The sequence below is a fragment of the Meles meles genome, chromosome 18 (genome assembly GCF_922984935.1).
Source record: "Meles meles chromosome 18, mMelMel3.1 paternal haplotype, whole genome shotgun sequence".
In the NCBI taxonomy this organism is placed as follows: domain Eukaryota; kingdom Metazoa; phylum Chordata; class Mammalia; order Carnivora; family Mustelidae; genus Meles; species Meles meles.
This window is the reverse complement of record NC_060083.1, coordinates 49,935,696-49,958,285: the sequence shown is the minus strand read 5'-3', so window position 1 is coordinate 49,958,285 and position 22,590 is coordinate 49,935,696. Positions and strand designations below refer to the sequence as shown.

The 22,590-nt window shown below is 46.9% G+C and overlaps 1 protein-coding gene across 5 annotated transcripts in view; it reads left to right on the top strand.

Moving 5' to 3' along the window:
- Nucleotides 1-1,816: 1,816 nt before the first annotated feature.
- PECAM1 (platelet and endothelial cell adhesion molecule 1) overlaps nt 1,817-22,590 on the top strand; it is a 57,264-nt gene continuing 36,490 nt past the window's right edge. For 4 of the 5 annotated variants that reach the window (XM_045984749.1, XM_045984748.1, XM_045984746.1 and 1 more), the window contains exons 1-5: nt 3,236-3,490; nt 3,577-3,603; nt 13,376-13,669; nt 16,309-16,620; nt 20,925-21,200. In XM_045984749.1, coding sequence (XP_045840705.1) covers nt 3,427-3,490; nt 3,577-3,603; nt 13,376-13,669; nt 16,309-16,620; nt 20,925-21,200 — 973 coding nt within the window. In that variant the 5' untranslated portion in view covers nt 3,236-3,426. Of the gene's footprint in view, nt 1,972-3,235; nt 3,491-3,576; nt 3,604-13,375; nt 13,670-16,308; nt 16,621-20,924; nt 21,201-22,590 lie in introns of those variants that run through there. The other variant, XM_045984745.1, reaches the window with a different exon arrangement.

The window sequence follows — 22,590 nt, the reverse complement described above, 5'->3', positions numbered from 1 at the left end:
TATTTATTTGAGAGAGAGAGAGAGTGTACACAAGTGGGAGGGGCAGAGGGACAGGGAGAGAGAGGGTCTGAAGCCGACTCCCTGCTGAGTCCTGAGCCAGACTCAGGGCTTGATCCCAAGACCCTGAGATCATGACCTGAGCTGAAACCAGGAGTTGGTCGCTCAACTGACTATGCCACCCAGGCTCCCCAACTTCTGAAAGCTTTTCAGCACCCCTACAAAGAAACTCCCTACCCGTTAGCCGTCACTCTGATTTCCTTCAACTCCCCGGCCCTCGGAAACTACTCATCTACTTCTGTCTCCAGAGATTTGCCTATTTTGGACATTTCATACATATATAAACATATGCAGGATCATATAATATGTGGCCTTATAGTAAAATATTTCTTTGTTAAAATATATTTTAGTATAAGGGAGAAGCAGATCTCCTGCTGAGCAGGGAGCCCGATGTGGGGCTTATCCCAGAACCCTGGGATCATGACACAAGCCGAAGGCAGAGGCTTAACCACTTGAGCCACCCAGGCGCCCCTACATTTTTAATTTTTTTTAAAGACTTAAAAAATTTTTTTATTATTTATATATTTTTTAAAGATTTTATTTATTTATTTGACCAAGAGAGAGAGATCACAAATAGGCAGAGAGGCAGGCAGAGAGAGGGGGAAGCAGGCTCCCCGCTGAGCAGAGAGCCCAATGCAGGACTGGATCCCAGGACTCCAAGATCATGACCTGAGCTGAAGGCAGAGGCTTTAACCCACTGAGCCACCCAGGAACCCTAAAGACTTTTTTTAAAAAAAGATTTTATTTATTTATTTGACAGAGAGGGAGAGATCACAAGTAGGCAGAGCAGCAGGCAGAGAGAGAAGGGAAAGAAGGCTCCCCGCTGAGCAGAGAGCCCATCCCAGGATGGATGCTCCATCCCAGGACTCTGAGATCATGACCCGAGCAGAAGGCAGAGGCTTTAACCCACTGAGCCACCCAGGCACCCCACATTTTTAATTTTTAATAAGACATTCATTCTTCACAAAGAATGAGGAGCCTGATCATCTTTTCAGTGAATCAAATAAATGAGGCAGAATATACACTTCTGTTCTTACATCATAGCCAGGAGTAAGAGAGGGGGAAGAAAGCTAGAAAGAGGGGTTCCCGCAGGGAAGGGGAGACAGACCTACAGAGAATTGGGGGGGAATGCTGTCCCGTGAAGGCTCAGCCTTATGTTGACTTGGCTCCTGGGGTGTGGGGTGGATACGACAGACATTCCTACTGATTTCTAACACCGAGGGCGCAGCTTTTATTTTAGAATTTAACTTCCTAATTCGATTTTTAATAGGTAATACTTTAACATGACATAAAAGAGACACAAGGTTTATTATAAGGAAAAGTACACTGAAAACTATAGAACACTGCTGTTTATGGAGACAGATGCCGTGTCCCTGGGCTAGCAGACTCTCGGTCAGGCTCAAATGTCACTTCTCCCCAGACTGGTCTGCAGATTCAATGCAATTCCAGTCGAAATCTCAGTAGGCTTATTTTTGGGTAGGAATTGAGAAGTTGATTTTAAAATTCGTAAGGGAAGGTCAAGAAGCCTAGATTACTTCAAATTGAGACAGAGGAAGTGACAGGACTCCAGTGCTCTCCACCCAGACCGCAGAAGACCAGGGTTCCCCTTTTTTTTTTTTTTTAAAGATTTTGTTTATTTATTTGTTAGAGTGCAAGAGAGAGCACAAGCAGGGGGAACAGCACACTCCCTGCTGAGCAAAGAGCCTGATGTGAGACGCAGTCCCAGGACTCCAGGATCATGACCTGAGCGAAGGCAGCTGCTTAACCCACTGAGCCACCCAGGCACCCTTCTGGCGTCCCCTGAGGGCTGAATCTCTGTGCAAGTCCTGCAGGAACGTGATGCGGGCTGCTCACCAGAGAAGGGACTCCACTACCAAGCCTGGTGAAGACTGAGCCAAACCAGTGTGCGCTAAGGTGGGCCCCAGCACTGACCTGTCACCGACTTTCCCCCTCATCAAAGTACTAAAAATCCAGCCCTGGGTGGACAGATTTCACAGGCCCATGAGACGAATGATGCATGATAAAGCACGTCCTGTCCACCGTGCTTATGCTCCCCACTTCCTGCCTCTCTCCCCACCTTTACCTGCTCCAGCCACCCCCTTTCCTCTCCCAGCCTCTTTGCAATCTTCCCCTGCCCTTTGCTCAGAGAACCAGCATGAGGGACCCTTCCCTTTCTGCTGTCTCCCTCGAGCTCTAACATAAGCCCCAGTAAAAGCCTTGTCGGGAACTTTCAGTTTGGGCTCTCTTTGCTTGGAGAGCCCCAGGACCCGAAATGGTAATGAGCCGGTAACGTGTGGAGCCACCGGAACTCTCACACATCGCCGGCGGGATGGTAAGATGGTGTAGTCGTTTTGGAAAACAGCCCGACAGTTTCTTGAAATGTTAGACATACACCTACCATACCATCCAGGCATTCTCCTCCTGGGTATTTACACAAGAGAAATGAAAGTGTATGTCCATACAAGAGCGTGGTCCAAGCAGTTCTCTCTATTAGCTCAAAATTAGAAACTACCCAAATGTTCATTAATAAACAATGATAAGCAAACTGTGATATATTCATGCAATGAAATACCACTCAACAATAAAAAGAAATTAATATTTGACAATGCTGATTGAAAGAAGATAGATGCCCCCCCAACTAAGTACCATATAATTCCATTTTTATAAAATTCTAGGAATAAAAACTTTACCTATAAGGATGGAAAGCAGGTAAGTGTTTGCAATGAGGGATGGTGGCTGTGGGATAGCTATTAGAGAGGTTACATATTAATTTATGTGTTAGAGAGGTTAGTTCTTTGTCTGTGATGTACATTGCAAATATTTTTTTCCAGTTTGTATTTTTTTCTCTTGACTGAACTTTTTTTTTGAGGGGGGGTGATGAGGAGAACTTTTCTCATGGTGTATAATTTGTCAGTCTTTTATAATTTCTGGATTTTAAGTCAGAGTTAAACCAGACTTCACCAAAGAGAGAAGCCCTTTGGGTAGAGGTCGGAAAGAGGGAAGAACCCTCTCAAAGCTGCCATGAGAAGGGGCTCCAAACCCAGGTGAGACAGGAGGGTCAAGGGCACCAGAGGCAAATGTCACTTGTGCCTTTAAAACAAAGAGTCTGCATTCAGTGGCCCCTCAGGAAGGCCAGTCATTTCCTGAGGAGATATCAGGCGGGCCCATGCTTCATTGTTTCCAGTTTCCAGCAATGGCTGCCATTACCTGACCAGCACTACAGCCAGTCTCTCTGCGGCCGCCAGAAATTACCAGAGTGGTTTCTCTTCTTTCTCAGGGCAGATTTATCTGGGCCACGTGGGAAGAGTCTTCTGCCCCAGGGGCATGGCCCAAAGGCAGAACTAACTGCCCGAGGTCTTGGCTCTCAAGATGCACCTAGAGTGGACCCAAGAAGGCAGGATGCGGCTAGGAGTCCTGCTCATGCTTCTGCTGTGTGAGTTTTTATCCTCTTCCCACATTACTTAAAGTTCATGAAACTCGAAGCTGATGGAATCAACATATTTCTTCTGTCTTTTCCAGGTCCAAGCCTTGAGGGACAAGAAAACTGTAAGTTGTTAAGTTTCTACCTAGCTTTGCTGTGTCTTTTCATGATTCTTAAAACTCACGTCAAATTGCTTGGGTTTAGTGGGTATAAAAACTGAGAAAAATATTCCAGTTGACAGCTAACGTGTATTCCCTCTGGCATTTCTAGAAGGCTTTTAGAAGAAAACCCTCATTCTAAGCCAAGTTCTAATCAGCATGTTCTAGAAGTCGCATACATTTTTTCCCCTAGAAATGAGTGAATTGCTAGTTGTTTGGATTGGAAGCTGATAAAAAGAAAAAAGGGGTGATTTCACATTTTATTTCTTGTTGTTTTTACCATAAACTTCTTATTGTTGTAGTCTCCCCATCCCCGATTTTTTTTTTCATCACAAATGAGATGTAATTAATTTGTTAGATTCATGAGGACAGAACATAATTTGTTATGGCTTTTTCTTCTAAATGAGCTAAAACAAATACTGGATTTCATTCCTCGCTGACCTGGGAAGCTAAGATTCTATTGTAATATTTTGCACTCATGCCCAGCAAGGGGGCTTCTGCCCAGCTTTAAAATTTAGTTTATCATCCACGTTAGAGCTAGTTTTGAATCTTTAAGATGCTCGGCTGCATCAGGGGCTAAATGGAGAGAAAGCCCACAGAACAGGACCCCCTTATCAGCGGTCACTTCATTCCACAAAGAATGGGGGACGGTTGTACAGCTCTTCGGCAGTGATATATGTGCATGAGGCTGGTTGGCTGAGCCCAGGCTCCGAGCAATGAGTGGCTCCAGGATTGGGGAGGCTAGCGCAGCGACCAGCAAAGCCAGTTTGCGGGTCTCCTGCCCCAGTGTTCATGTGCTTTGGCTGGCATTTGACCCCCACCATAACCCGAGGAGGCAGGGTATCCGTTATCTTCCTACCATCCTAATGAACCAATAAGGTCTCTGTCCTCCGAGAAATAACCAACCGGACCAAGCCAGAGCCAGTTAGCCGGGCGTCGGCACTAGAACTTCTGCTGTCTGAAATATGGCTCTCTGTCTGGAACCAGAAGCCCAGCTCAGATCTTTAAAGCTGCTTTCACCTGGCCTCTCTGAGCCTTTTCCCCAATCTGTAAAATGGGGATGATACGAGAATTGATCCCATAGAGTTCGAGGATAAGATGAGCTAAGAGGAGGTGACTCAGCTACACGGCAGGTGGTGACTAACGATAGTTTGCTGTCTGGTCCTAGCCCTCCTGCGCCAGCCCCCCACCACCCACGCATCCCCCATCTGTCCGCTGCTGCCCACATACCCCACTCTCGTCCGCACCAGGCCCTGCAAGCGCGCAGGCTGCTGGCCTTCTGCTTCCCAGGACCTCCCGTCTCCAGCCTCTCCCACCTTCCCCACCTCACAGGGAAGTCAATGGCTCCCTTCCCAGGGTTCCTGGAGAAAGGCCTTTGGTCCGTTCAGGGAGGACCTCAGAACTGCAGGACTTGGAGCATTGGAGCAGGGAGACTCTCCCACTGCTTCCTCAGGCCTCCATCCTCCACCTTGTTTTACACTTGATGAAACCGAGGCACAGCAGCCATGAGGGGCTTGTGTGTGGTCAAGTGGGTGTCAGCAGCGTGGGGGCCAGGACCAGTTCTCCCGTTCCTGCCGTCATGCTGAGGTCACATGTGACATGCACGACCCGCCCGATTACCCCACATTGCGGGCTCCGTGGTTGAGGTCCTTGGTCAGCCTTGGCCCTTTCTGTCCCTTTATCCCAGGCTCCCCCACCGCCATCCCAGCCCTCCCGCCTCAGGAGATGACCTCAGCTTCATCTTCATGTAGAAAACACTGCAGTCTGGAGGGAACTCCCTCTACTTCCCGCCCTGCCCCAGCTCCGGGCTTATCTTCCTCCCCACCCATCCTCCCGGCTTCCCTCCCGGCTTCAGCCCTGTCGCCCCTCGTGGCCGACGTTGTGGGGGGTGGGGGCAGCCTGTGCACCTGGGCTCTGAGCCCATCACTCACAACACGGCCTGCCCCAATCTCGCTCTGTCATTTATTCAGCTCCTACCCCACTCTCAGGATCTCTGTCCCCCACCCTCTTCTGGCTCTTTCTCCTCATTCTGCAGACACAATTGGTAGTTCTTGTTCTTTGAGGAACAAGAAAAATCACAAACAAGCCACCTCCCTCCAGACTGGTTTGCGGCCCCTGTCTCTGCAACCCTAGCTCTCAGTCTGCCCTCACTTAGTACTCTGGCCTTAGTACTTGGTCCCCACGTCTCCCTGGCACTGGAATCTTCTCACTGAGGGGTCATCAAGGACCGTGTAATAACAAATGCCAAGAATACTCTCAGCCCTTAGACTTCTGCACCCCTGTGCTGCCCATGCACAAAGCCTCCTTCCTTGAGCCTCTAGACTCTCTCTTCCTTGGTGTTCTCCTACCCCTCTGACGAAACTTCTTCCCCTTATTCCAGGGGAGACTTGAACTTTCCCAGGGTCTGAACGCCGTTCCCTGGTCTCTGCAGTCTCTGTGGTCTTAACCTCTCTGAAGTTCAACACATCCCTCCCCATGTCCACATCCCTGCCCTGGTCCTCTTCGCTGAGCATCCGGCTCCTAGCCGTCCCTTGGGCCCATCAAACCCAGTGGCACCACTGGGATCTTGTCCCGTCCTTTATCTTTTTCTGGTGTTCTCTGCTTCGGTGGACAGCACCCAGTCCCTCCTGGGTACCTGACCCAGGAAACTTCCTTTCTTTGCCTCGACCCTCACATCCAATCCCACAAGTCTTCTCTTTGCTGTACTGATCTACATATAACAAATTTTGCTACTAATGACAGTACATTCATAATGTCGTACAAACATCTGCACTGTCTAGTTCCAGAACATTTTCATCACCCCAGAAAACAAGTCCTCTCTCGTCCGCTAAATATTCTCAAGTCCACTCCTTCCCCTGGTCCCTCTGTGCCTGCCCTAGCACAGGCCTCCTGGGCTATCACTGAATCGTGGTCCAGGATGTTTACAGGCCTCCGGTCTCTCCCTCCAGCCCACAGTGACCTTTCTAAAGCTCAGGTGTCATCCTGTCACCGACCCCCCCCCCATACCCTCAGTCAGACCCAGCTTGTCAGCATCCCAGGCAAGGCCCTCTGTTTCTGGCCCCTCCTACCCAGCCCGCCGGCCCCTTAGGGGCCCCACAGTCTAGTTCCTGTAACTGCACGTGCCCAGAATGCACTGATTTCCCGGTTCTAGTGGTTTTGCCATGAATATCTTTGCTGTAAACATTTTCGCTGTGTAACTAATAGGCCATAACGCACGCAATCTTGCCGTGAAAGACCAAGTAACGGGTTGGCAGTTTGTTGTGTTTTATCAGCTGGTTGAGTTTGGTTTAATTTCTCCATTGACACAGGCTCCATATTTGTTTTTTAAGATTTTATTTATTTATTTGACAGACAGAGATCACAAGTAGGCAGAGAGAGAGGGGAAGCAGGCTCCCTGCTGAGCAGAGAGCCCGATGTGGGGCTCGATCCCAGGACCCCGAGACCATGACTTGAGTTGAAGGCAGAGTCTTACCCCACTGAGCCACCCAGGCACCCCTCCATTTTTATATTACATAAATCTTGGCCCTCATGATGGTCTATACAGTGGTGCAGAGTTTTGAACCCACATTTCCCACAGAACTTAGGAACAGCTACTAATGGGCCTGTGACAATTGGCCAGAACAAACAACAGTGTAGGAGGCAATTTGCCTTCTCAATGTAGTACAGAGTTCTGATACAAATACGCATCCTAGTATTTGGAAACACTATCTCTCTTTTATTTTTATTTTATATTTTTATTTTTAAGATTTTATTTATTTATTTTTTAAAGATTTTATTTATTTATTTGACAGATAGAGAGATAGTGAGAAAGGGGGAGCAGGGGAAGTGGGAGAGGAAGAAGCAGTCTCCCCGCTGAGCAAGGAGCCCGACATGGGGCTCGATCCCAGGACCCCGGGGATCATGGCCTGAGCCAAAGGCAGACGCTTAATGACTGAGCCACTACCCCACTGAGCCACCCAGGTGCCCCAAGATTTTATTTTTAAGTCATCTCTACTCCTAATGTGGGGCTTGAACTCATGACCCTGAAATCAAGAGTTGTAAGCTCCACACTGACTGAAGCAGCCAGGTGCTCTAGGACTCTACCTCTCTTCCTGAGGAAGAAACTTTGGTTAAAAAAAGAATGAGGAGGGGCACCTGGGTGGCTTAGTCGGTTAAGTGTCTCCCTTCTTCAGCTCGCGGCCTGATGCTGGCTAGCATCCTAGGATCAAGCTCACCTTAGGCTCTCTGCACAGCAGGGAGCCTGTGTCTCCTCTCTCTGGAATTGTACTTCGGTTATCTGGGTCCCCACCAGCCGGTATGGTGTAGGACAGTAGGGATGATTTCTTATTCCCCATGCAACCCCAGCATCTGACACAGGTGCTCCGTAAACATCTCACTGAAGGGGACCCAGACTGAGCTTGGAGATGCCTGGGATTCAGACGAGATGGGTCGGCACATTCTCCACTAAGCCCCAGAGTTCACCAGGGGCTCTGTGCTAGTTGACTCCCTGTAATTTTCCTGACAAGGGTGGAGGGGAGGGTGCTGTCCTCCCTCCCTTTCTGAGTCATTTCCAGGTTGCCCGAGAGCCTGGCTGAGTCACGATGCCTCATCTTCCCAAGGAGTGTCAGCATCCGCTGACTGGGGGGGTCTAGGAGAGCAGGTCCCTTGTTTTAGGGTCTGGCGATTTGGCACAACGGTCCATGGGTACCTTATCTGTGCTCTGGTGACTGTTACATGGGTCCCCCTCCGTCAGCCTTCATCTGTCCAGGTTGAAAAGATCTGACCTCCTTAGGCTGCTGCCTAACCAAAAAACTTTCATCACAATGGTTCTGAACCTTTTGGGCTCAGTAAAGAAAGCTGTGGCTCCTCTCTCCCCACCCCACCCCAAAACCCCATACTTGAAGGCGGTTCGTGGGCCCCCTCCCACCTGCCGTGAATCCCCAAGGCGGGGGCCAGGTGTGAACACTCACTCTGTTGTGTGAATTGTGAGAGCTGTACACAGTAATCCAGCTTGGCTGTTCCCCAACGGTTCATTCACAAAGACGACGATGTTTTCTATACTATCTTAACAGTCGGATAGAGATTTTTGAAGATGAGATGGGTGGCATATCGCTGCTGAACTAATTACCCCCAAATTTAGTGGCTCAGGATAACGGATTTTTTACCTCACAGCTTCTGAGAGTCAGGAGCCTGAGAGCTCTGGCTCAGGGCCTGTCAGGAGGAGATCGCCCATAGAATGCTGCTGGTAAGGATTACAGTGAACAGAGGGCTTGTTTGGGGCTGGGGGTTTGCTTTTAAGCTCACTCTCGTGACAGCTCCTCACCACGTGGGCCTCTCCAGAGGGACGCTCATGACTTGGCCCAGAGGGAGTGATCCTAGTAAAGGAAAAAGTGCTCAAGGCAAAAGTTGCCACATCTTTTATCATTTCAGAAGCAACAAAGCAACCCTTCAGTGTGTTTGGTTGGAAGACCAACCCTGGTGTGAGGTGGCAAGGTGCCCGTAGGACTAGCGGAAGACGAGCCTCCCTGGGGGCCCTCTGAAGTCTGGCTACCATGAGCGAGGACATGGAGGTGGGGACGGTGGCAGTGTTGAAAGCTGGGCCGCTGCTTTCGTTGGCCTCACATCAATGAGATTTTGTGCTAGTCAGAGAGCGTTTCATAAATTTATAATAAAGTTATCGATACATTTTATAAAATGCTTTTCCTTCTTCCATTTTGCCTTCCTTGCCCCTTGTCTGTTGCCATTGGCCATGGGAGTGTGACGTTTCTTCCAGTGACTAGGCTGAGTTGATTTATTAAGCAGATGTGTGTTTGTGGCTTAGAAAAACCAGTTGGCAGGAGTGCCCCGTGCGAGTGGCTCTCATCCTCTTGGAAGAACCACCACCGGATGCTTTAGCTGATTTGCTTTAGGGCTCCTGTAACAAAGATATGCATTAGGTCTGGTCGGTAGGAAGCCCAGGCAGGGACGATGCTGAGGCTGGAGGGTCTGGAACAGAGAAGTCTTGGGATGGCAGATGGTGAGCTCCAGGGGAGCAAAGACCGTGCGGATCTCACTCTTTTGTGAACCTCCAGTGTTGGACACAGTTCTTAGCATAGAGAAGGCCCCTGGAACATGGGCTGAATGGTGCTAAGGAAGAGGGAAGGGACTGTCAGCCCGGGACCAGGCTCTGCCTCTCAGGGCTCTCGGCTGCCTTGGCTCAGTCATTATTTAAGACTGAAATACAAGGGAAGGCAGGTACCAGTGTTCCCTCTATAGGAGGAGAAGTGGTAGCTTAGAGGGCTTAAGAGACTCCCAGCATCCCCCAGCTAATGGCTGTGGACCTAGGTGTGCCCGACTAGCTTTCTCCCTGCAGCCAGGCCTGTGTCCCTGTCTGGGGCCTGACCAGCCACGGGTGTGTACTTCATCCAGGGTGATGACAGAAATGCAGCCTAATACAGTGGGGTGATGAACCACAGGAAATCTGGAGAAGTCACTCACTGTCAGTAACCTGGGAAATTAAGACACGGTTTTCTTTTGAAAAAATTTTGCTAGAAATAGGGAATGGATGCACAGTTTTGGCACCCTCGAGACTAAAATTTGGCTCTGTATCTGTGACTGGCAGAAGCTGGCTAACATTTCTCAAGCACTTCTTCTGTGCCAGGAACTGTGTTTCTAGTACTGAAACTCGGGTTCGCATTTATACTTACTAGCATTATGTCCATTGTATGGATGGGCGAACCGAGGCTCAGAGTTCAGGAACTGGCCAAAGCCACACAGTTTGTGAGCAGAGGTGGGATTTGACCAAGGCAACCTGACTCTGCACTTACCTTATTCTCCTGTTAGAATCACTGTGCTAAACAGCATGGTTTAAAATGAGGAGAAGGTACTGAAGGGGGGAGTGAGACTACCTGTCCCTCCCTGGGAAGAGGCCAAATTAATTGACAGGGAAACTAAATATGGTCCAAAGAGATTTCAGACTCTTCAGACCAGGAAATAGTAAGGAATAGACAAAAACAAAAAAGGGAGTTCTAAGCATTAATGCTGCAGGAAATAACTTGCATTTAAACAACCACTTTGCTTCATCTTGTCAACCAATCAGATGCCATTTTTTTTTTTTTTTTGTTCATTTAATTGCTCAGAAGAAAGGGACAGGTGTGGACTGTTGTATTCATTTTAAAACCCGAGACATATTGTAGCCAAACCAAATTCTAAATTGTTCAGAAAGATTTGACTTTATTAAAAGAGAGAGAAAGAGGGGCGCCTGGGTGGCTCAGTGGTTTAAAGCCTCTGCCTTGGGCTCAGGTCATGATCCCAGGATCCAGGGATCGAGCCCTGCATCGAGCTCTCTGCTCAGCGGGGAGCCTGCTTCCCTCCCCTCTCTCTCTGCCTGCCTCTCTGCCTACTTGTGATCCCTGTCTGTCAAATAAAAAATAAAAAATCTTTAAAAATATAAATAAATAAATAAATAAAAGAGAGAAAGAAAGACAATCTTTGCCAGTATCTCTGGCCAGCTAGCTAGCTATTACCATTTCTTACTTGAAAAATGATTTGGGACCACTTACAACAATTACTATTATTGTTCAATAGGAGAAAATAAAGGAGAAAATCAGAGTAGGAAGGAAGTAAAGGCAGGCAAATAAAACTGGGGGGTTCTTTTAGCAAACAGAAATTCATCCCGAAGTTTGCTAAAAGCAGAGATGAAATTTTGGGTTTATACTTCTTAGCAGTCAAAGCAAAAATGAAAACAAGATCCATTAGAAAAATTTCAGAATCTACAAGATAGAAGGAATAAACACAGCTTTTTTCTTTTTTTAAGATTTTGTTTATTCATTTGAAAGAGAAAGAGAGGATGAGCAGGTGGGGGTGAGGGGCAGAGGGAGAAGCAGACTCCCCGCTGAGCAGAGAGCCCAATGAGAGACTCGATCTGAGCACCCCGAGATCATGATCTGAGCTGAAGGCAGACGCTTAACCGATGGAGGCACCGAGGCGCCCTAAACACAGCATTTGCTGATGCAGTTGAAACCCAGTGAAATCATGAACAACAACCTCATGGCATCCTTGACCAGACAATATCAGTTTCCATAAGACAATTTCTCACCAGCATCTATTAGTTTCCTGGGACTACCACAACAGACTAGTACAGACTAGTACAGACTGGGTGGCCAAAACAAGAGAAATTCATTTCCTCTTAGTTCTGGAGGCCAGAGGTCCAAGACTAAGACGTCAGCAGGTTTGGTCCCCTCCGAGTCCTCCCTCCTTAGCTTGCAGATGGCCGTTTGCTGCTGTGTTCTCATACCGTCATCCCTCTGTACACACGTCCCTCTCTCTCTCTCTCTGTCCAAATTTCTTCTTATATAAGGACACCAGTCAGTTTGGATTAAGGCCCATTTTAACTCAGTCACCTCGTTACAGGCCTTATGCTCAAGCCCAATCACTATCTGACGTACGAGGGGTTAGGTTTTCAATATACGAACGTTGTGTGTGTATGTGTGTATTGGGGGGATGGGACGCAATTCAGTCCCTACCTAACCGCATCCTTGGATAGAGTGCCAAACTTAATTTGTTAGTACCAGGCCATAAGGGACCATAGCCGAGTGGTTCAAGTTTGCAGGTTTCTGAAGATCTTCCTCTGTCCCAGGGTAAAGAGATTCAGGTTATGCAGGATACCTAATAAATATACATTCATCAAGCATGGCCCATGAATATTTTAGTGATCAAAGTATCTGAGAAGAACTGAATTTTAGGAGCCTTACTTAAGCCACGTGGCCCTGTTTTGCTTGAATAACACCTGGTGCCCACAGCCCCACACCTGTCTCTGGCCCCTGAAGTCCTCATGGGCCGTATAAACTTCAGGTAAGATGCCAGACTCTGCCCATGGAAATCTACCTCTTGTGTAAAAGCTGCGGGGTTGGGGGGAATAAGTAAGAATTTATCTTTGTATTTGCTTATAGTTTTATAAAGACAAGCGGGAAGAAACGAAAATCGGTGCTTGCTTCTGCAAGGGGAGGTAGGAATTGGGTGGACCTGAAAAGAATGGGAAAGAGACTTTACCCTGTATCTTTTCCTCATACAGAAAATACATTCTCTTTTTGGGACCTCAGGGACACAGAACTCGATTGATTATAATTCCTGGTTTGTAACATACTTCGTCTGTGATCTATGCACAGTTGCCTTTTGTTTTATTTATAGAGACATGCTTTTAGTAACATAATGAATTCACGTGAGCCTCCCACCCAATGCTAAAATGAGAACATCACCAACACTATATCTTTCTGCGTATTCCTAATCGTATCCCCCTCTTCCCTTCAGAAGTGACCACTATCCTGATTTTTTTATATTCATGATCTCCCTCCACCTTTTTCAATGTGCATTAATTCAAATGGCCTATCCGTAGGCTCTTCGGGGTTTTCACATAGACATCATATCCTCTGCCTTTGGGGGTTTGGAAATGTTTGACTGCACTGGCCACTTACACATTTCAATAAAATGTTTCTAATCTCATGATTGTCCTATTCACGCTTCATGGAAGCCGATGAGACAGGAGGCTCACGAAGCACACCAGACACAGTAGCTCCCAACCCCAGGTCTTGATGTTGGAGAGATGGCCTCCTTGACAATGGCACTACATACAGTCACTGGCTGCCTGGTCCCTGGGGGGCCTGGGGGCCCCTGGAGACTACCCTGCAGAGGGTATGATCATACCAGTCTGATGTGGTCAAGGACACCGTGGCGATATTCCTGAGATAACAGGTGTGTCTGCTCTCCTTCCCTTGGCATGTAGCTTTCACCATCAACCACATCTACATGGAGATCCTGCCAGGCCAGGAGGTGCAAAATGGGCAGAACCTGACCCTGCAGTGTGTCGTGGACATCAGCACCACCTCGTTCATCAAGCCTCAGCACTGGGTGCTGTTCTATAAGGATGACGTGCTGTTTTACAACGTCTCCTCCGTGCACACCACCGAGAGTTATTTTATTCCCCAAGCCCGGGTCTATGATGCAGGGACATATAAATGCACCGTGATTCTCAACAACAAGGAGAAAACCACCTCGGAGTACCAGGTGTGGGTGAAAGGTGAGTCCCTACATTTGAGCAGAGCTCGAGCTGATGCATTATAGCAGATGTGAAGGCAAGAAGAGTAATTGAGTGGCCGGTAACACTGGCCCCACTCTTCTCACTCCCCTGCCTGGCATTTTCCTAACCTGAAAATGTGGGCTTTAGACATGCTCCCAATATGCCAGGCTGTCTCTCCTCTCCGGTCTTTGCATATAGTCCGTCTCCTGGGAATACCCGTCTTCCCCTCCTGTCCTTACCAACTGCTTTTCCTCCTTCAAGAGGCAGCTCAGCAGTCTCTTCTCTGACACTTTCCCAAGCAAAATCGATCACCCCCAGGATCCTGGTGCTCACAGCTCTTATGCAATCTCGGCATCCAGTGGTGTTTGTAGAAAGGCCATATGCTGAGTGCTGACCCTGGCTGCTGCAGTCTCTGCCTGGCGTCTAGTTTGGGCAAGTACCTCAGCCTCTCTAAACTTTAAAATTCTCCTCTGTGAAATGAAGATAACAGTAATCCCCAGCTCGGGGAGTTATTGGAAGGATTAAAAGACATCTCGTAGGTGAGGTGCTTAGTATAATTTCCAGCACATAATAAATTCCCAGTAAATGGCAATTACTATTTCATGGTATTGGAAGCATTTCTCACACACTCGTCTGCTCTTCTGGAATGTGCGATCACAAGGAAAGAGATGGGGTTTGGTCCCTTTTTGTATCTTGAACAAAGAATCTGGCTCATAGTAGGCACTCAATAAATGATTGTGGAATAAATTAAACAGATGAAAAAGGGAAGTACAAATGGAGAAACAAGGGAAATCGTGAGGAATTTGGGTTCAGAGATAGAGGATTCCATCCATCCACTCATGGATTTCCTCCCTCAAGGAGCATTTCCCAAAGCTGAAAGTCAGGAAGAAAACCAGATGCAAGGCGTGAAAATGCATTAGGTTGGGGCCAGCTCTGGAGGCAGTTGCTGTCTGGTGGGGAAGAGAAACATCTACAAGAATAATTAGAATCTAATAGTCACATGATCTGAGTGCCTTAGGGAGCACAAAAGTGAGAGGAAACAATTCCTCTTGGAGAAGTTAGGGCTGGCTTCCTGGAAGAAGGGACACTGGGTCCAGATACAGAGGATCGTGTAGGAGTTTGCTTGACGGTGAAGTTGAGCAAGGGCAGAGACATGGAACAGAGCATGGGTGGAAGAGCAAAGGCTGAGAAGGAGGGCGGTGTCCCAGCAGAGTGTGCCCAGGTCCGATCTCCCAATCTCTGGAATCTTCATTTAAGTCTCTAAAATCAAGATCACTATACATAGCTATATGGACCCCTAAAGGTTGCTCTGTTTTGAGGAGTCACTGCGATAGCAGTGAAGTGTGCTCAGTAACGGAGTAGTGAATGAGGGAGTGTGTGAGGTGCTCAGCCAGGCCATCCTTAGAAAGGGATAATCCTTCTAGCACCCAAGAAGCAGGAAGAACACATGGGCACGTGTTCAGGGGCATTTTCCTTTCATGAGCATACAATCTCTGGTCACATCTTTTGTCAGTCCTTGAGGATCACATGGGAGAACGTGATGTCAGCCTCCTCCATGCCAATTCTTCCATGGGTATCCTGTAGACAGTCGGGGGCATCACTGGCTGGACATCCCTTAATGTCACCAGGGGCAAGGGTCACAGGGATGAAGACCAGCCCTTCTCTGTCTCCACTGAGGACAGGGCCTCCCAGGACCAACAGGTCTCGGCATTGACTTGAGTGATGAGGAAAGGTTGGCAGGGCTGAATTTGGGGAATGTTGTTGAAAAGAAACCTGCTGGCAGGCTTTTGAAACTTAGGGTAATTTTTTTTTTAAAACTTGGATGGTTGAATGGATAGAGTTAGTGAGGTGAGCCCTGTACTTCCTTGACAGCGGCCGCCATGCCTGTCATTTCTGCATTTTTGTGTTCATGTTGGTCATCAGAGCAGTCATTGTAAGAATTGCCCCCTTATTAGGCCCTCATGAAGTCAACAGTTAGAAATGCTTTACACACATTTCATTTAACCCCTGCAGTAGTGCTGGGAGCCAAACATGGTCCAACCCTCCCCTCCCCCCCGCTGACCCAATCATTTCCAGGGGCAGACACAGGCTCAGAGAGGTTGAGCGGCGTGTTCATTTCTTGGAGTTGCTCCAAGGCAAAGCTGGTTAGAACCAAGATCTCTTGGACTCCAAAATTGGCCTCTCTAACTCTTAATCATTATTGGTTTTTGAGGTAGACAGAAGGCCATTCATTCATTCATTAAATAATTATTGAGACCCACTCTGAGCCAAGCCAAGAACCCAACAATGAGGAAGACATGACCCCTTCCTTTGGGGAGATCAGCCTGAAGCAGGGGAGTACTTTCTAATAGATACTGGCTGTTTTATTCTGTCTGTAATTGTATTTATCAGTTGGGAAGACTAGTCTTCCCAATGGGTGTATAAACTTTGAAAGCACCAACCGCCACTTAAGCATATCAGATATTTTTCAAAGTAGTTGCTATAGCTCTAGGCACATACAGGCTCAATAATTACCCAGTAGGTAGCGCTGAGCTTCTAGAAACAAAGCAGAAGACCCTCCCATGGGCTGAATTTCCCAGCTAAGGGAAGCTTGCATGTCTACAGCAAATGATACTAATGGGCTTTCTCTTCTCCCCAAGGAGTGTCTGATCCCAGAGTGACACTGGACAAGAAAGAGGCAATAGAAGGCGGGGTCGTGATGGTCAATTGTTCTGTCCCAGAGGAAAAGCCCCCAGTACATTTCACAGTTGAAAAACTCAAACTACAGGCAAAAGGTTTCAAGCAAAAAAGAGAAAAAAAAAAAAGTTCGTATAACCAGAATTTTGCGCTGCTGGAATTCTCGGTGGAGGAACAGGACCATGTTATATACTTCCAGTGCCAAGCCACCATCTTCGCTGAGAACCGCATGGAGTACTCGAGAGTCATCAGGAGCGAACTGGTCACTGTGACGGGTCAGAGTCCTACCCTCCTTTTTTAAACATCACTCTTTCTGGTTTGCTGGTTGGGGGTGGGGAGAAAGGGCCCAGAATTCTGGAAGCAGGCAGGGGCCTTCTGGGCTGGGGTGCTGTTCTCAAGACTGTTCTTAACCACCTAAAGGTTATGTTTATCGTTTAACGTGTGTGTGTGTGTGTGTGTGTGCATGCGTGCGCGTGCATGTGTGTGTATGTGTGTGTGTGTGTGAGAGAGAGAGAGAGAGAAATTTCCCAAACAAAAGTTTCACAAATCATCTTGATATATGGGGCATTTTGGTATTTTCTGTTCCATTCTACTTGTTTTGGGTTTTTGTGTGGTTTTTTTTTTTAAGGATTTTATTTATTTATTTGACAGAGAGAGAGATCACAAGTAGGCAGAGAGACAAGCAGAGAGAGAGGGGAAGCAGGCTTCCTGCTGAGCAGAGAGCCCGACCTGGGGCTCGATCCCAGGACCCTGAGATTATGACCTGAGCCGAAGGCAGAGGCTTAACCCACTGAGCCACCCAGGCGCCCCTCTACTTCAGTTTTTTAAAACACTGGTCACGACTCAGAGAAACGATGCACTGTGGAAACCACAGCTTTAGTCCAATATGCGTCAGACGCCAGGAGGTGGAGTCCGGAGGGGATCGGGAGGGAAGGGGGTCCAGGTCCTCAGCCTTTGCCTCCTACATTTGATAAAGGACTCCCCTCTTCTACCCACCCCTCATCACCGAGATTTTGGACAAATAAGAAACCAGTGAGGTGTCCTGAGGCGTGCTCTCTAGAGAGAAAAGCCCTAACAGAGGGAAGCCTGCGTGTGCATGTCCAGAATGATGGGAGCTCCGGGAAGAGCAGCCCGCAGGACGGGACAGGACTCACGAGCCAGGAAGAGTCGAGGGAAGGCACACTCTAGTGCAGGTAGCCTCAAGTCTTATCTATAGGAACCCCAAGGTTTGTCATAAATACCCTCCTGCTTGTGGTACCTGTATCACCCCCCCCATTGTTTATGGATATATGTCCACATATATACAGGGATGATAGTATGTATATATAATATTTTTCTGACTACAATACGTGGTGTGAGTTTTCAGAAAATAGGGTACAATATAAAGGGTAAAGTGACAATCATTCACAGCACCACTGCTCAGAGGAAATCACTTGTACCGTCCCAGCCTTGTTCTGCTTTATGTGCTCACGCACACACACAACTTTTGTTGTGTTCTTCTTTGTTTTGACAAAAAAAAATACAACCTGCCAAACATACTATTTTATGACTTTTCCTTAACAGTATTTTATGGACTTGCATCTGTATCAAGACATACAGACCTTGATCATTCTCTGTGGCATCTCAGAACCTTATCCTAGAGAGTTACCATGATTTACCTCATTTTTCCAATGATAGACATTTAGATATTTTCCCAGGTTTTTGCGGTTAAAACAATCCTGAAATACACATTCTTAAACTCATCATTTGGGTACTTTCCCAAGTATTTTGTTTCATTATTATTTCTGAGGTTGATTCCTGGCAGTAAAATTGTCGATTCAAATGTTTTGTGCATTTGAAATATTGACATGTATGGCCAAAGCGCTTCTCAAAATCGTTGAACATTTCCATCAAAAGCAAGGCTGGGGGGCACCTGGGTGGCTCAGTGGGTTAAGCCTCTGCCTTCAGCTCGGGTCATGATCTCAGGGTCCTGGGATCGAGCCCCGCATCGGGCTCTCTGCTCAGCGGGGAGCCTGCTTCCTCCCCTCTCTCTGCCTGCCTCTCTGCTTACTCGTGATCTCTCTCTGTCAAATAAATAAATCTTAAAAAAAAAAAAAAAAGCAAGGCTGGTGTTTGTTTCCCCACATCCCTACTCTCACAGAGTGTTATCTACTTTCATTATTTTTGCCAGTCTGATTGAGGCACAGTGATATATCACTGTTCTTACGCTTTATATTTCTTTAGTCATTACTGAGGTTGAGTGTGTTCCTTGCATTTATTGGCCTCTTACATTTCTCTCCATAAACTGCCCATTCATATGCACTTGGCCCGTTTTTACTGTTTCTGATTGATTTGTTTGAGTCCTTTATAAATGAAAGGCATTAGCTCTTTGTGGAATACCATGCACAAATTTCCCCAAGTTCATCATTTGTCTTTATGTTAAGTTTTGCATGCAGAAGTGTTTCATCTTTATTTAATTGAATCTATCCATCTTTTTCTTTTTGGCATCTCAATTTCATGATTCATACCTGAACCTTATTAAAGGTTATTAAATTAGGGGCACCTGGACATCTCAGTCAGGCTAAGCGACTGACTCTTGGTTTCACCTCGGGTCATGATCTCAGGGTCATGATCTCAGGATCGTGAGATCAAGGCCACCCCCCCCACCGCCTCTCCTCCCTGTTCTCTCTTTCTCCCCCTCTCTCTCAAATAAATAAATAAATCTTTAAAAAAATTATCGAAGTAAAAATGCACTTATGTTTGCTCTTACTATTTTTTTTTAAATATTTTATTTATTTTGACAGCAGAGATCACAGGTAGGTGGAGAGGCAGGCAGAGAGACAGAGAGAGAGGAGGAAGCAGACTCCCTGCTGAGCAGAGCGCCCAATGCGGGGCTCGATCCCGTGACCCTGGGACCATGACCTGAGCCGAAGGCAGAGGCTTTAACCCACTGAGCCACCCAGGAGCCCCTGCTCTTACTATTTTAATATTTTCTCATTTCCTGCCTTTAGATCTCTGGTGCATCTGGAATTAATTAAGATATAGGGGAAAAAAGCCCTTTAGTGATTATTATGCTTCTCCAGAGGGTAGTTGTTGAGTGTCCTAAAAGATGGCCTCTCTTTTTCGACTTTTATTCCGGAAAACAGACTATTTTAAAAAATATTTTATTTATTTATTTGACAGAGAGCTATCACGGGTAGGCAGAGAGGCAGGCAGAGAGAGAGAGAGAGGGAAGCAGGCTCCCCACTGAGCAGAGAGCCCAATGCGGGACTCGATCCCAGGACCCCAAGATCATGACCTGAGCCAAAGGCAGAGGCTTAACCCATTGAGCAGCCCAGGCGCCCCAGACTTTTTTTTTTTATGGTAGTTACTTATTGTGAAGTTAGATGACTTTGCAGTAAAAAAGTTTAGTGAATTAAAGTATATCACTCTAAACCTACTTTGGGCATTTTTATTTATTTATTTTTTAAGATTTTATTTATTTATTTGACAGAGAGAGATCACAAGTAGGCAGGCAGGCAGAGAGAGAGAGGGGAGGAGCAGGCTCCCCACTGAGCAGAGAGCCAGATTCAGGACTCGATCCCAGGACCCTGAGATCATGACCCGAGCTGAAGGCAGAGGCTTAACCCACTGAGCCACCCAGGAGCCCTACTTTGGACATTTTTAAATGTCCCATCTGATTTTGCACAGTTGACGATCTGTGTGTATTCTCTAACGCTCTGCAATTCGTTTTGCAGAAGCAAAGGTTTGTCCCTACCTTTCTTACCAGCTCCTGAAGATCCCATGCTCTGGCATCCAGCCTATACCTTATCAAAGCAGTGTTTTTCAAACTGCATGAGTCATGAAATCAATTTAGTCAGTCAAGGCCAACGTTAAAAAAAACAACAGAAGAGACTAAAAATCACTTTTGGGTGGGGACATATCGTTATTTAAATGTGCATTTCCATGAAGCAGCGCAGTCGTTGTCACTTTTGAAAGCGATGGAATATTTATACTCATGCCATAGTTCCGTGAAGTGGCGTGAGAAGAGCCTAGACAATTCTCTGTGGGCAGGGGCGAGAGTCTGTTTCTAATGCTCTGATTATTTTTGAGGTCGTTTGGAGAAGATTCTGCTGATGAGCTCTAGAGAAGGTGGTTTCACCTTTGGGAAGCTCAAGGGAGGACTGCAATTAAGTCTGAAGATGAGGGGCGCCTGATTGGCTCAGTCGTTAAGCATCTGCCTTCAGCTCAGGTCATGATCCCAGCATCCTTGGGACCAGAGGCCCCGCCTTGGGCTCCCTGCTCTGAAGGAAGCCTATTTCTCCCTCTCCCACTCCCTCTGCTTGCATTCCCTTTCTCGCTGTGTCTCTCTCTGTCGAATAAATAAATAAAATCTTTAAGAAAAAAAAAAATAGGCCGAAGATGCAAGAATGAGTGAGAAGGGAGAAGTGAAAAGCTATCAGAGCAACTTAGGACGTTTTTGGGAGGAAAGATTGAATTTTTTTAATTAACAAGGAAGAACAGTGGTTGGCAACAAAAAGCAAAAAGGGAGGGACCTAAGTGCCTCTTCCCCTCCCCCAGGCTTGAACCTGAGTCCAACCAGCTTGTCCTCTTCTTGTAGAATCCTTCTCTAATCCCAAATTCCACGTCAGCCCCGAAGGAGTGATCACAGAAGGTGATCAGCTTCACATCATGTGCACCATTCAAGTGACCCATCTGACTCAGGCGTTTCCAGAAATCATAATCCAGAAGGACAAGGAGATTGTAGCATACAAGAGCCATGGCAACAAGGCCACCTACTCTGTGATGGCCATGGTGGAGCACAATGGCAACTACACGTGCAAAGTGGAAACCAGCCGGATATCCAAGGTCAGCAGCATCATGGTCAACATAACAGGTAGGGCTCCTGCTGGAGGGTGTGGGAATATGGCGGGCCTGAGAAGTCACCATGCTAGAATGCAAAATGGCCAGTGAGGGCCGATGCTTCTGCTCCTGCTTGTCTGAATGATGTGCTTAGGTGGGGGTGTGATGCTTAAGGGGGAAAGTCAGTGCAGAGTGGCTAAGCCGTTAGCTGTGGTGGTCAAGTGCGGAAGCTCTGGCATCAGATCCCAGCACTCTCTCTCACTACTTCGGTGACCTTACATGAGTTATGGAGCTGCTCCGTGCCAGAACTCTATGAAATGGGGATAGTGACAGCCCTCAACCTGTAGGACTGTTACAGTGACTAAGTGACGTGACTTGGCTATAAAGAACCTCATACAGGAGAAGCACCCTGTGAATGTTAGCTAAAATGTCTATTATGATATATACCACATTTATTTTTTCTCTGGGCCACGTTATAGGCTAGATCCCAGACACAGGTTCTAAGACAGGGTCAGGAGTGAGAAAGCATTAATATATTCCAAAACAATAGTAAAAATTCCCTTTTGTTGAACACGGTATGAGTGGTTTATCTACATTTTCAGTTAATGCTCGTAACAAAGTTATGAAATAGCTATCATGATTCTGCATTTATGAATATGGAAGTTGAGGCTGAGATGTTAAGTCATTCACCCCGCAATCACAGGGTTACCAGATGGCAGAATGAGTCCTGCCCAGGCCCGTTTGACTTCCCGACCTATGCACTTAAAAGTTCTATTAGACTCTTTTTCACCTTTCCTGGATTTACTTCTCTCCATCGTACCTATTATAAAAGAAATATACTCTACCTCTTCCTGTTTATTGTGTGTATCTAGGCACTAGAATGCAAGCCAATGGGAGCAGGGACATTACCTATTTATTCGCTGCTATGTCTTTAACACCTAGAATAGTGCCTGGCACATAGTGGGATTTCAATACATATTTGCTGGGGGAATGAATGAACATTCTCTCTGCCCTCTCTGACCACCCTTTCCCCTCGGCTACTGAAAAACTTCTGTTGTCTTTAAAGACCAAGCCCCAGATTTCCTTTAAGACTCCCCCAGGAGAGTCCCATGGTCACACCTCATTTTCCCACCACACTCTGTTCCCGTCTTTAAGTCAGCAGTCCCTGCAAAGATCTAGCATCTGCCACAACCCCTCTGCGTAAGCTCTCAGAAGACCAAGTCTGGGCCTCAATTCACCTTACATCATTGATACTTAAAACAGAGCGTGACACATTGTAGGAGTTCAATAAACATTCATTCAGTAACAAATAAAAGACTAATCCTGATTAGTCTACGTAATAGGCCTGTCATAAATACAGGCCCAAATAAATACAATCACAAATAAATACAAATGGACTATTGTTCCCTAAAATTTCATTCCTA